Source organism: Zootermopsis nevadensis, unplaced genomic scaffold (assembly GCF_977971745.1).
Source record: "Zootermopsis nevadensis isolate Lab colony 2312 unplaced genomic scaffold, Znev_1.0 Znev_ptg000020l, whole genome shotgun sequence".
Lineage (NCBI taxonomy): Eukaryota > Metazoa > Arthropoda > Insecta > Blattodea > Termopsidae > Zootermopsis > Zootermopsis nevadensis.
In genome coordinates, this window is record NW_028259152.1 from 5,822,236 (window position 1) to 5,835,004 (window position 12,769).

The 12,769-nt window shown below is 38.5% G+C and overlaps 2 protein-coding genes across 3 annotated transcripts in view; one reads left to right on the forward strand and one right to left on the reverse strand.

The window, feature by feature from the left end:
* LOC110827709 (protein bric-a-brac 1) overlaps positions 1–12,769 on the reverse strand; it is a 456,379-nt gene that overhangs the window by 310,589 nt on the left and 133,021 nt on the right. For both annotated transcript variants that reach the window (XM_087352109.1, XM_022059610.2), the window contains one exon: positions 2,184–2,423. The gene's annotated coding sequence lies outside the window, so the exon portion shown is untranslated. The remainder of the gene's footprint in view (positions 1–2,183; positions 2,424–12,769) is intronic.
* On the forward strand, positions 3,747–8,206 carry LOC147873272 (uncharacterized). Its single transcript, XM_087351744.1, has 3 exons — positions 3,747–3,808; positions 4,411–4,478; positions 5,447–8,206. The coding sequence occupies exons 1-3, from the start codon at positions 3,788–3,790 to the stop codon at positions 7,029–7,031; spliced, it is 1,674 nt and encodes a 557-aa protein (XP_087207870.1). The 5' UTR covers positions 3,747–3,787; the 3' UTR covers positions 7,032–8,206.

The window sequence follows — 12,769 nt, forward strand, 5'->3', positions numbered from 1 at the left end:
TGCTCAGATAGTTACGAAATTTAGACGATTTTTATGGAACACGTAGATTCATTACCGTGTTTACAAGAACTGGCTCTTAAGTGCTTCTACATTCAATTACAGGAGCCCCCACCATGTTTGTCCCTACTCTCTAAAATTTGTCTGTCTGTTCTTGGTTTTGCATGTACAGTAAAACCTCTCTAACTTGGACACCAGCGGTTCCACGATAATGTGTCCAACTTACAGGGGTGTCCAGGATAGAGGGAAAGGGGGAAAATCATCCTTTCAAATTGTCGTGTAATAACAATGTGGTAATTGTAAAGTATTATGGAGCCCTTCATAAAAAGGAAATTATTGATAAGAAAAATCAAAAGGGTAAATTAAATTTTTACAAATTTTGTTTTCACTAAATTAAACTTGCATGGATAAGCTCAAAGGGAAGGGCACCGATACTTTTACGTTTACCGACAATGCAATCAATCGATTTACTTACATAATCTTCTAACTACTGTAGGCTTGCTTGAATTAAGAATAATTTAATTATTAATTATAATAATCTTTTGAAACCCACTCTCGTGGTTGCACATTACACCCCAGCCTCAATGAAATTTTAAATGTTCAGAACGTATTCTTTTTAATTGTACTTAAGGCATTAGCTCAACATATGATGTCACTTATTTCTTGTAAAAACGTCCGTCACAAGACACTGCTTTTTTGTTTTTATCTTTGAATTTGTCCATCCTCTTTCTAATTTTCGACGCAATCAGAATAAAGTTTCAACCATTCCTTGTTGGCTATGAGCGAAAGCATACCGTTCCAATTTCTGTTAACACTGTTTAACTCAGTTGCAAGCTCAGTACTGACAAAGTTAAAATTGTACCAGCAATACGTACTGTAGTCCAGTGAAGGGTTCAACAAAATAATTCCATTGATGTGTTCAGAGTCTCACACCTTCAAACATAAGGTAATCCTCAGGTAGAAGGCATTCATAAGTCATAAATTCAAAGCAACAAAATACTAACTGTAAATGTTTCCCATAAAAGCATTGAAGCTAAGTGCATGAACCTGTCCAACTTACAACACAAGGGGTGTTCAAGTTCCAGGATAAAGGGGTGTCCAAGATATAGAGTATTGTGGCAATGTAAAATTATAGGATATTCGCCGGTTCCAATTAAAAGTGTCCAATATAGAGGGGTGTCCAGGATATAGGGGTGTCCAACTAGAGAGGTTTTACTGTATAACCAAAGAAGCCACTTTATTCGATTCTGATAAATTAACCGTCTAGTCTGTTAGCTGAGGAAGTAGACTCCGGACCGTATCGGAAATTATAATGTCTGTCAGAGAAGAGGATTCCGATTGGAGACGGATGGGAACGACCGTGCACAGGGAGGCTTAAGACTTGAATTATTTTAATTGCAAGATCTGGTGATCAAGTGCCAGAAGTCTTCGCATTTTTGAACGGCCGGAACTAGAAAAATTGTTTCCCTGACATCTAACGAAATAAGAAACCACGAGAATTTGAGGCATGCAGGACTTCAACGTTGTTCAGATCCCACGTTAAGTTGCAATTCTCCTCTTTCGGTCACTGTTATGACATCCACTGCCTTCGGCCGATTTATGGGCAGCTTTGTCTTTATGAGGTCTGGGATTTGAAACTTGGCTCAGAGATCGGTTATCAAAAATTATATTTTTTAGTTGTCTTCCATGCAAATAACTGAATGCAGCCTTACAATAAATCTTGACAACTTCCTTTCATAGATTTTTTAATTATCTGTTTACTATTGCTTCGTTATAAAAAATATAATCAGGGACAAAAATAAATCCAAACCTATGGGTGTTTTTAACTGAAAGTGTAAAGCGGGCGGAGGCAAAAATTATCAAAATATCTCACCTAACAGCGTAAATAATAGACAACTATCTTCAAAGGTTCGATTTAATTCCTACCTCTCAGTAGGCCCGTGCTTACGTTCAACAATTTACTCAGTAAAGCGGAATGTATCATTTTAAGTAATTTCACCGAAATTAGAAAAAACTAACAGCTGATGCAGTGTTTTTATTCAAGTTGAGCAACAGCGTCAAGAGCTCATGAGGTACTTTTTACGACTACGTTTCAATTGCGCAGAAACAATATAACTTTCAAATTGATACGTTTTTCTGGCCTCGTTACATGAGAGAAATTCAAAGCACTGAAAGATTTTGCTTACAAGATCCAGGTGTTGATTCTCATCGAAAGAAAGACGCTGCTGGGCATCTTCACTGTCCATCTGCAGATGTTGAAGGGTCTGGAAGTGATTAAGGAAAAGCGTTCCGCGGACAGACGGACTCCCGTCTCTTCGCCAAGTGAACGAGCCATTCACCGGCGCCACTTTATGAAGGAGGCGACAGTGATTGTGTCTGTTGAATCGTCTCTACGTTGAATCCATTCCACATCACACCAAGAAGAGCTAAAATACAAGAAACAATTATGTTTTACATAAGTGCATGTTGGATTAGTCTCAAGGTTTTTGACGAAGGGTGTCATTAAGCTGATGCATACTTCTGGACATTTCTATATTCGCCTAAATTTTGAAAACGACACAATGCTTCTGCCATAAGGAGAACAATATACTCGTCTGGGTCCACTGTAATGACTGAGATTAGCTTTTTATAATGGACACAACTGAGCAGATTTCTCACCTGATGATAGAAGCAGAGACAGCTTCTAAAACGTTTTGTGGTTTTTTAAGCACAGAAGAATATAAAAGTGCCCAGTAATAGCCTGGACAAAAGATGAATAAGGATATGGTGTTCTCGCGGACACCATATCGAACACAGATATTTTTATTTATAACTGTAAACAATCGTTTAAAGCAACTATAAATTTATAAAGAAAAAGAGAAAAACAGCTCTAGTAATGAATCATTAACATGCAATTCGTTTTTCCGAGTGTATTCGTAGACATACATCCTTATATTTTACCAGTGGACCTGTGTACAATAATTATAACTGCTACGGATTGTAATGCTTTCGACATAGGCCCATAATGCCCCAAAACTATAGTTATTAAAACCGTTTCTGAATTTAAGACGTTACGTATTTAACCTTTCAAAGTATAATAATTACTACATATCACCTGCTTTAACATAAAATACATTTTAATTTGATCCACAGATGGATTTGTAGATGTCGCACGCTTCTCAGAATAAACTGTGATTATTACCTTAAAATAACTATTACCTAATCTTTGTAATGAAAAATTATCGTGGTTTCTAAGAGGTACAAAATTTGATTTAAAAATATTCAGACGAGCTACGTGCTTGTCCCCAGATATCTATAAAACTAAAGCTCTGAAGAAGGGCGGCATATATTTGGGCTGTGGAATCGACAATTATAAAGAAAGAGGGGAAACTAAACTTTAGGAACAGGGAAGCAACATTTCTATACAGCAGATATTAATTTATCTTTAGGAAAGTGCATAAAATCGAAGCTGTTACTGACGGAACATCTGCTTTAACCCACAATGAAACATCAGAGATGGCACGCGGCAGTGTAAGAGCAATGAAGCGTACAGTCCTGGCACCATGTCGAACACAATCCCTCGGAGTCCGCAAGAAAAAACTGAACAATCCATGGGACGGACATTCACCAAAACAAGAAGAAGAATGGTGAAAAATGTCTTCTCGATCCACGCATTAATTTTTAAGACTCGAGAAACCCCACTCTAAAGCATGGAAGCTATAAAGGAATGAAAAGTCTGACATTCACCTCCATAACAGTTGTGACTTTGGGTGGACGACGATGTCAGACTGATCGAGGGGGTGTTACAAAGATGGCGTTACTAAGAGAGGTGGTAAGCTGTGTAGAGTTTTTCAGTTGGGAAAAGGATACTAGTGTTAATTGGAATAACTTTCAGAACTGTAAGTGATGAAATCAAGAAGGCTGAGGCGTGGTGGAACAAGGAATGCATGTAGTGTCTTAGTTTTAAACCTCACTGGAAGGGACGCGCTGGCATAGGCGTAGATGAGAGAGTTATTTCAATTGTTCAATTTTTCACTTCCTTAGATCAGTTACAAAAATATGGCGGTTGCATAAAGTTTTTAGATTGAAGCGCCACATGATAAGTGATTCTAAAATAATGCATGTTAATAAATCTTAGAGATATATGCTACTTTTGTTAACATAACTATTTTTTGTAGAACACAAAACAAAAATTGTGGACTTACGATATTTAGCTTCCAGTTTGACAGCGATAACTGACAAATGCGTTAATCCACATTACGCTTCAAATGCTAACCGTTAAACACATTAACCTCAGAGATGGTATTTCGGCTTTTACCACAGAGTGAGATGATAATTATATTAGTTACAGGACATCTTCCTCCAAAGATTACAACAACATCACTTAATAAACAAATACAACTGTACTTAAATGTTCTCGTCTTTGTTTTTCAGATAATTTTGTTTCTCGTGTTAGCCATTGTGACCGTGATCCATGGGGGTGGCAAAGGCGGTAACAAACAGTAAGTAATACGCTGAGGTTGTAAGTGTGTTGACTTGTTAAAACGTTGGTTAATTAATTAAAGACGGATTGCAAAGTGTGATTTTCCTAACTAACCAACTTGATGGCTTACAGAATCCGAAGATTCATCACCGAATTAACCAAAGCCCCCCACCGGACCCTGTCCTGGGCCAACAAAATGCAGTCTCCTTCAACTTCTATCTCCCATAGATCCCGCCTGACATTATCCTCCCATCTACGTCTAGGTCTCCCCAGCGGTCTCTTCCCCTCAGGCTTCCCAACCAATACCCGGTGCACATCTCTTGTCCCATCCATGCGCGCTACATCCCCAGCCCATCTCATTCTTATCGACTTAATCACCCTGAGTGTGAATTTCCTAAGTGAGAATATTGACTGAAGATTTCTGAGCTTGCTAGGCTATGTTGTCTTCCCTAAATTATGCACAGAGCCAGTGGGGAAGCGTTCATGTTAACAATGTTAGCAGTCATAGTCGGGCTAACACTATTAACGTGAACGCTCTGCCAATGACATGTTTACTGTTGACCGTTTAAGTAACAAGTAAGCTGTGAAATTGCTGGCTTTGCAATACTAGCTACAGGACAGATAAATATGTGCTGCACAGAAATTGCAACTAAGTAGTGTGACAGGAAGTACCTTAGACATACACATATTCACACACAATTTTCGAGAAAAGAAACAGTGTTTAAGAGTTTCAAAATCCAATGCAGAGTGATAAAAATGTCTAAATCAGATTTAACTATCACGCAGTATAACATCAAAAAGCAAAGAAAATTACGTTCGTCCATTTGTGGAAAACAATTTGACAAATGTTGGTAAAAATACTGAATGCACTAAATCAGAATTTTACCCTGAAATACCCGTGAAAATGTACAGAAATCAATGTACTGATATACTGATGCATACTTTCGTAAATAAATATAACACTACTGTATTTCTATAATTTTGCAGTGTACACTTCAAAATCCACGTACCAGAATTTATTAAACACCATCACCACACCAAGACCGTTTATATTTACGTCGGCGGGCATGGAGGCAGTCATGGACATCATGGGCACGGTCATGGTCATGGCCACGTCCACCACTTCGGTCACGGGCATGGCCACCATCACGGTCACGGGAATGGCCACCATCACGGTCACGGACATGTCCACCATCACAGTCATGGCCACGGCCACCACCATGGTCATGGACACGGCAACCATCATGGCCATGGCCATCATTACGGTCATGAACATGGCCATGGACATGGGGGTCACCATACGCACGAAGTTCAATATGTAGATCTACACCACGGCCACGGTGGCCATCATCATACACATAAGGTACACGACGACAATCATATCGACAATTATCTTGGTAAAACGGGAATTGAATATGGTCATCAGGTCCATCATCATATACAGGAACCGATGCAAATGGGAGGGTTTGGGAACACGAATCATGACCAGAAAGAAAGTGGGCATTTTCACGGAAGCGATAAGGACGAAATGCAACACGGAATAGATATGCATGGAGGTGACCACTATATGCTTCATGATGGAGGTGACAGAGATCAGAAACACAGTAAGGCCACTTACTGGAATTACGGAGGACAGAACCATCTTCCAGACAGTGGTGGGGGATTGGGCGATAGCCAAATGCATGTACCGAGTATAAACTATAAGGATGGAAACGGCCATGTGAAGCACAGTACTAACCATAACTCAAATATCGATCATGAAGAGTTGATGAGCGGTGGCCACACTTTTGCTTTAAGTGGGGTTCGTGGAGACGAAACAGGAGATGGTTATAATTACTTGGAGCAAGTACATGGCCATGTTTTAAGTGGAGGTATGGGTGGTGACCACAGTCATGCCCACATTGGACATGTTAACTTATTAAGTGATAATTATGCGGGAGAATTAGAGGGTGGCCATAACATTACGAGTCATGGATATGGTCAGGTTTTAAGTGGAGGTCACCAGGAAGACACTGGAGGTGACCAAAGTCATGTGGACAGTGGACGTGATAATGTTTTAGGTGTAAGTTATGAGGGAGATACAGGAAGTGGCTATGGCTACGCGGATAATGGAAATGACGACCTTTTACGTGGGGATTATGGTAAAAGTACAGGAGGTGGCCAAAGCCACATGCAATACGGTGATATTTATGATTCAAGTGGGGGCATCAGAGTTGTAACAGATAGTGGCCAAGGAAATATGAAATATGTGAGGGACGGATCTGGGTATAAAGTACACGAAAATGGAAGCGAAGACAAGGAGACTACGTATGAGACTCATGGATTCGATGATCACACGTCCATGGAGATACGTTATGTTATGGACCCTAAGGATCACGTCGGCCAGACTGTTGAAATTAATGGCGTTCACGATATGGACGGGAAAGATCATAAACATCTACACAATTATGAGAGTTTCGTAATAAGCAACAGTTATGGTGATGTAATTAAAGACATCTGGTACGGCAGCACCAATACTAAGGAGAAAGATCACGCAAGGTTTGCTCATATTTTTGAGCAAAACTATGTTTAAAACACGTTGACTTGTTTCCTGTGAAACCTCATAGCAGGTATTATACGTTTGAAACAATGCACATCCACATAAAGTGCATATTCGAACGAAGCATTTTCTTGGACTTAATTGAGACAGTAAAGTGACAAATTAGGGTAGAGACGGGAATTTCCTCTTTGCCACCACATAAATATCGTCTCTAGGACCTATCTAGTCTCTTATTCAACGAGTACCGGCTTTTCCTCCTGGGTTAAAGCGGCCGGAGTGTAAAGCTTGTCACCCATCACCATCTGAAGCGGCAATTAGAAACTCATGGTATACACCTAGTATACATAAGTCTACTTGATAGATTATTTATTTTATTATTTAAAGTGCAGAAACAGCTTTAATTGACTGTCAATCTGCAATGAATTAAATTTGTTTAATTATAAATCAGGTCGGCTTGATTTAGAAATGAATTTCTAATTGAACGTGACTATCTTCTGGAATGTTGCGCAGTTCAGTCTGGTAGATATTAACTGACGTTTCAGATGAGCTTATACACACAGTATTCTAATATATTCAATCGATAAAATCACATCCCCAGAGGTATTTAAGTAGGAGTTAGGTTGAAATATAAAGTTTAACAAAGCATTCTCTTCCTGATTCGCTTCAAGTTTTAAATGTATTTTAGAACGGAAATATAATTGCTGAACATATTTATTGCCTTTTAAGAAACATAAAATAATTTAATAATTTGATTTCATTTCTCACTCAGACGTACGTTCCGCAGGACAAATACAAGTGTTATTAGTAAATAATCTCAATCTTAATAGCCTGTCTTCTTACTTCATGTTGTGAACATTTGTTATTGTAAAAAGTAATATAACAAAATTTGTAAAAATCGGAAGATATATAACATTATTATACATGTGCCATTTTACAGAGACGGTGAAATGCCTGGAGAGGGGGCCCACAACATACATAATCTGTCATAGCACACAGGAAACACCATCTTATAAAGTCAAGAAAGACTTCACTTTTACATAATAAAAGCTTACACTTTGTAACGAACATAAATTTTATTTACCACCCGCACGTCACTGTTCTGAAACATCTTGTTTGTTTGTCAGGTAAAAGTAACATTTGCAAATTTTTTTCCCTTTCGTTTTAAAAAAGGCGATATGATCTAATTACATTTTTAACATAGTCGAATTCATTAAGATCCCTACATAGGATGCGCAATCAGTATAGAATCATTTCAAATTTTTGAGATGTATTTTCAAAGTTGAAAGTTTTAAGAGCCAACACCTAGTAATGGTAGCGATGATAAAAAGCGATTCTTAATTTCCGTACTTAATAATCGTGCATGTTATTTTAGTACATTTGACCCGGGGAAATTTTAAAGTTAGGTGGGGAAGCAATGATTCCATACCTTGCGCGTCTGCTGGAGGTAACGATGAACAACAATTCTATCCCAGGGGACTGGAAGAAGGCTATAGTGGTCCCTATTTATAAAGGGGGAGATCGATCGGTAGTTGGGAACTATAGACCGGTCAGTTTAACCTCGGTGGTTTGTAAGCAAATGGAGCACGTTATAGCAGGGTATCTAAGGCAAGTCTGGGAAAGGAGTGAGTGGTTATATGAGGGTCAACATGGGTTTAGACCAGGGTACTCATGCGAAAGTCAAGTAGTCACGGTTTGTCAAGATGTTTTTGATTCATTGGACGAGGGAATCAGGACTGATGCGGTTATAATAGATTTCTCAAAGGCATTCGATTTAGTCCCACACGATAGGCTGATTACAAAAATTGCTGCAACCGGTGTGGACTTGAGGGTAGTGTTATGGGTAAAGGAATTTCTCTTAGGACGTTCGCAAAGAGTAAGAGTGGACGGACAGCTATCTCATGAAGTCAGGGTAACGTCAGGAGTGCCGCAAGGGAGCGTATTAGGTCCCTTGCTATTCCTAGCTTATGTTAATGATATTTGGAAAAACATTGATTCAAATATACGGCTTTTCGCTGATGATTGTATAGTATACAGGAAAATAATGGATAGTAGTGACATTGATAAGTTACAGACAGATATGAATAGATTATGGGAATGGGCGGTAGAAAATGAAATGAAGATAAATCCAGGTAAAAGTAAAGCAGTCAGCTTCAATAGAGCTAGGGTGAAGGATAAGCTGAGTTACTTTTTTGGGGATCAATTAATTCCAGAGGCAAATAGCTTTAAGTACTTAGGAATACTTATTCGCAGTGATCTGAGCTGGGCAGATCATGTGAATTATACACTAATTAAAGCATGGAAGGCTCTCCATTTCGTAATGCGTATACTAAAAAAGGGAAATAACAATACGAAACGTTTAGCTTATACGTCGCTAGTGAGACCGATACTTGAATATGGAGCTGTGTGTTGGGACCCTTACAGGGAAGGACAGGTAAGAGCCCTAAATCGGGTGCAGAAGAGAGCGGCTAAATTTGCAAATTTCACGAACGAATCTGGTTGGGAAACATTGGCAAAGCGTAGATTGATAGCCCGAATGTGCGCCCTTTTCAAAGCATACACGGGGGGCCGGGCTTGGAAAATGATAGAGGATAGATTATTAAAGCCATGCTACCTGGGCAGGGACGATCATAGTCGGAAAATTAGGACTAGGAAACAAAGAACGGATGTAGGCAAATATTCCTTTGTAAATAGGACCATAAGAAGCTGGAACCAATTACCTCCAGGTGTGCTAGAGTCTTTCCCCTGTAAATTAGGCACCTTTAGAAAGAGGGTCAGAAAAGTAGTTACAAGCTAAGGGTTATTAAGTTGGGAATAAATGGTGATAAGGGAAGTGAAGTGTCTTAGTCTCCAAGTGATGAAGGGCTGTAGTTCTTTGGGATAAAATTTTCATGTACTGAGAGCGGACTTTATATTCTACTCTAAGTATTGTGATTAATTAGTGGATGTGTTTTTTTTTTATTGTGTGTCAGATGTTTTATTTTGAGTGTGGTATGTTGTATTGTTGTGTGAGTGCATCAGTTCATGACGTTTTTAATACATTACAGTTGTTGTCTTATGTCTAGGTGGTATTAAGTTCTTTTTTTTAAGTTAAGTACTTGAGGTTGGATGGTTTTGTAATTTATGAGTTGGTTGATTTTGAGTGGGATGTGTTGTTTTTGTTGTGTCCTTTTTTTATTGTTTTGTTCTGTCTCTGTGTTGATGTATCTCATTGTTGTGTCTTATTGTTTTTGTTGTGTCCTTTTGTTTATTGTTTTGTTCTGTCTTATTGTGTTGATGTATCTCATTGTTGTGTCATATTGTTTTTGTTGTGTCCTTTTTTTATTGTTTTGTTCTGTCTCTGTGTTGATGTATCTCATTGTTTATTGTGTCTTATTGTTTTTGTTGTGTCCTTTTTTTATTGTTTTGTTCTGTCTCTGTGTTGATGTATCTCATTGTTTATTGTGTCTTATTGTTATTGTTGTGTCCTTTTGTTTATTGTTTTGTTCTGTCTCATTGTGTTGATGTATCTCATTGTTCTGTTCTGTCTCATTGTTTTGTATGTTATTGTAGGACACTGCCACCGGGTATAAACCCATTTGCAGTCAATAATAAATAATAATAATATAGTACTTATTTGACTCACGTATTGGATACACAGTTTTAAGGACAAAATAGTATTGTTACTTTAAGCATGTGGACCAGACAAGAATCATTAACTATACAGCTGATATTGTCTGTATTACACTTTATTGTACTTAAAAACTTGCAGTTTCTGCGACCTGAGGAGGAGGTTACAAAGAAGCCTCTGGTATGGGTTTCTCTCTCTTCGCATGTCTCTTCTCAAATGCTATATACATGGAATTATTTTAAATTATTTCTTGTACGTGTAATGAATATTTAAATTGCATGTTGTTACCATATACACACATTTAAATAAAACATTTTTTTTATATTTGTATTGCATTATTACCTTCACTCAACAGGTTACTGTCGAAGTTGTTAAATATACTACTCAGCTAAAACTAATTCCAACTTCCACGAACCTTAAAATAGAATTGCAGTGCACAGGAATACTTAATACATATATTCATCACTGCAGTATTCCAGCTACACAGATGTTATCCTTAATAAAAACAAGATATGGGACATCATAAACTATTCCGAGACTAAACTGACAAAGTTTATCCTGATAAATATTTCATCTTGTCTGCGGATAAGTTATGGCACATTGCTGCACTCTGGGTATTAAAAGCTTTTGACATACGTTTACTACATGCAACACGTGGAGATCTTGTGAAAATGAAAATAAATTTAAGTATGTAGGATATTAGGTTTTCACGGCGGTGAGCCTTCTCGGTTGTAGCGCCATGTAGCCTGGTAGAAGTTTACCAACGTTACAGAGATCCTTGCTGCCTTTAATATCAGGGCGATGACCTATGTGTTTCTGGGTGTCGCCTCCTGCTGCCTTGTTCCTTCAGATTTCCTCTGTATAAAATATTTACGTTAAAACAGTAAGTTGGCTGAAAACACTTGTCTGAAACAAAGCACAGGACTAAGGGAAATCAACTCGAGCCTTCTACATAAATCGTGTGGTTATTTCCTTAGCTTATTTAAGTACGAAATTGATGAGATCACAAGAAACAACTGTATTCATGTTAGGATGATTTAGCTACACTTATGAATCAGAAAGAACTCTGAATTTGATAGTCATTCGTAAAATATAATATTTTCTGACACGGATGGCAGAAACAAGACGAGGTTTCCTCCTACGTTCTACACACTATTCCTCTACGTTTCCTACATGTTTAAGTCTCGTGCAGTGGACAACAAGGTAAATCATTACTTTCCCTGGTTTAACATATAATACGTAGGAAGGATGAGTGTACATGGATATTGTAAGATTTGAGGTTTTCACAGCGGTGAGTATGAAGATTTCTGTCTTCTGGGTTGTTGCGCTGTGTAGTCTGGTCGATGTTAACCAACGTTTCAGAGGTCATACTGCCTCCGTCATCAGGGTGATTCTTAGTATGAAGATTTCTGTCTTCTGGGTTCTTGCGCTGTGTAGTCTGGTCGATGGTTACCAACGTTTCAGAGGTCATACTGCCTCCATCATCAGGGCGATGAGTATGAAGATTTCTGTCTTCTGGGTTGTTGCGCTATGTAGTCTGGTCGATGTTTACCAACGTTTCGGAGGTCATACTGCCTCCATCATCAGGGCGATGAGTATGAAGATTTCTGTCTCCTGGGTTGTTGCGCTTTGTAGTCTGGTCGATGGTTACCAACGTTTCAGAGGTCATACTGCCTCCGTCATCAGGGCGATTCATCGTAACAACCCAGAAGACAGAAATCTACATGGCTGCTGCTTAAGAATGAAGTTCTGAGGAGAATTTATGAACCCAAGATATAGGAAGTAACAAATATTGGAAACAATTGCTTAAAGGTTTTTATGAATTGTACTCATCAAATATTAGTAGAGTGTTAAAGTCAAGGAGGATGGAATGGGCAGAACATGTAGAACGAATCCGGATGAACGAAATTTATGTAACAAATGCACTTTATATCTGAAGGGAAAAGTACTAAAACGATGGAGGCTTAGAAGTAGGTCTGTTGTTGAAATGCATTTTAATGAACTAGGATGGTAAGGTGTTGACTGGATTCAGCTGGCTCAGGATAAGGTCTGGCAGCGGGCTCTTATAAACATGGTTATTTTAAGATTCCTATGTAGGAGTTTGTTTAAGGAACAGTTCAAGACAGGACGACAGCTCTCAGGATATATGGACACACGGAGACAT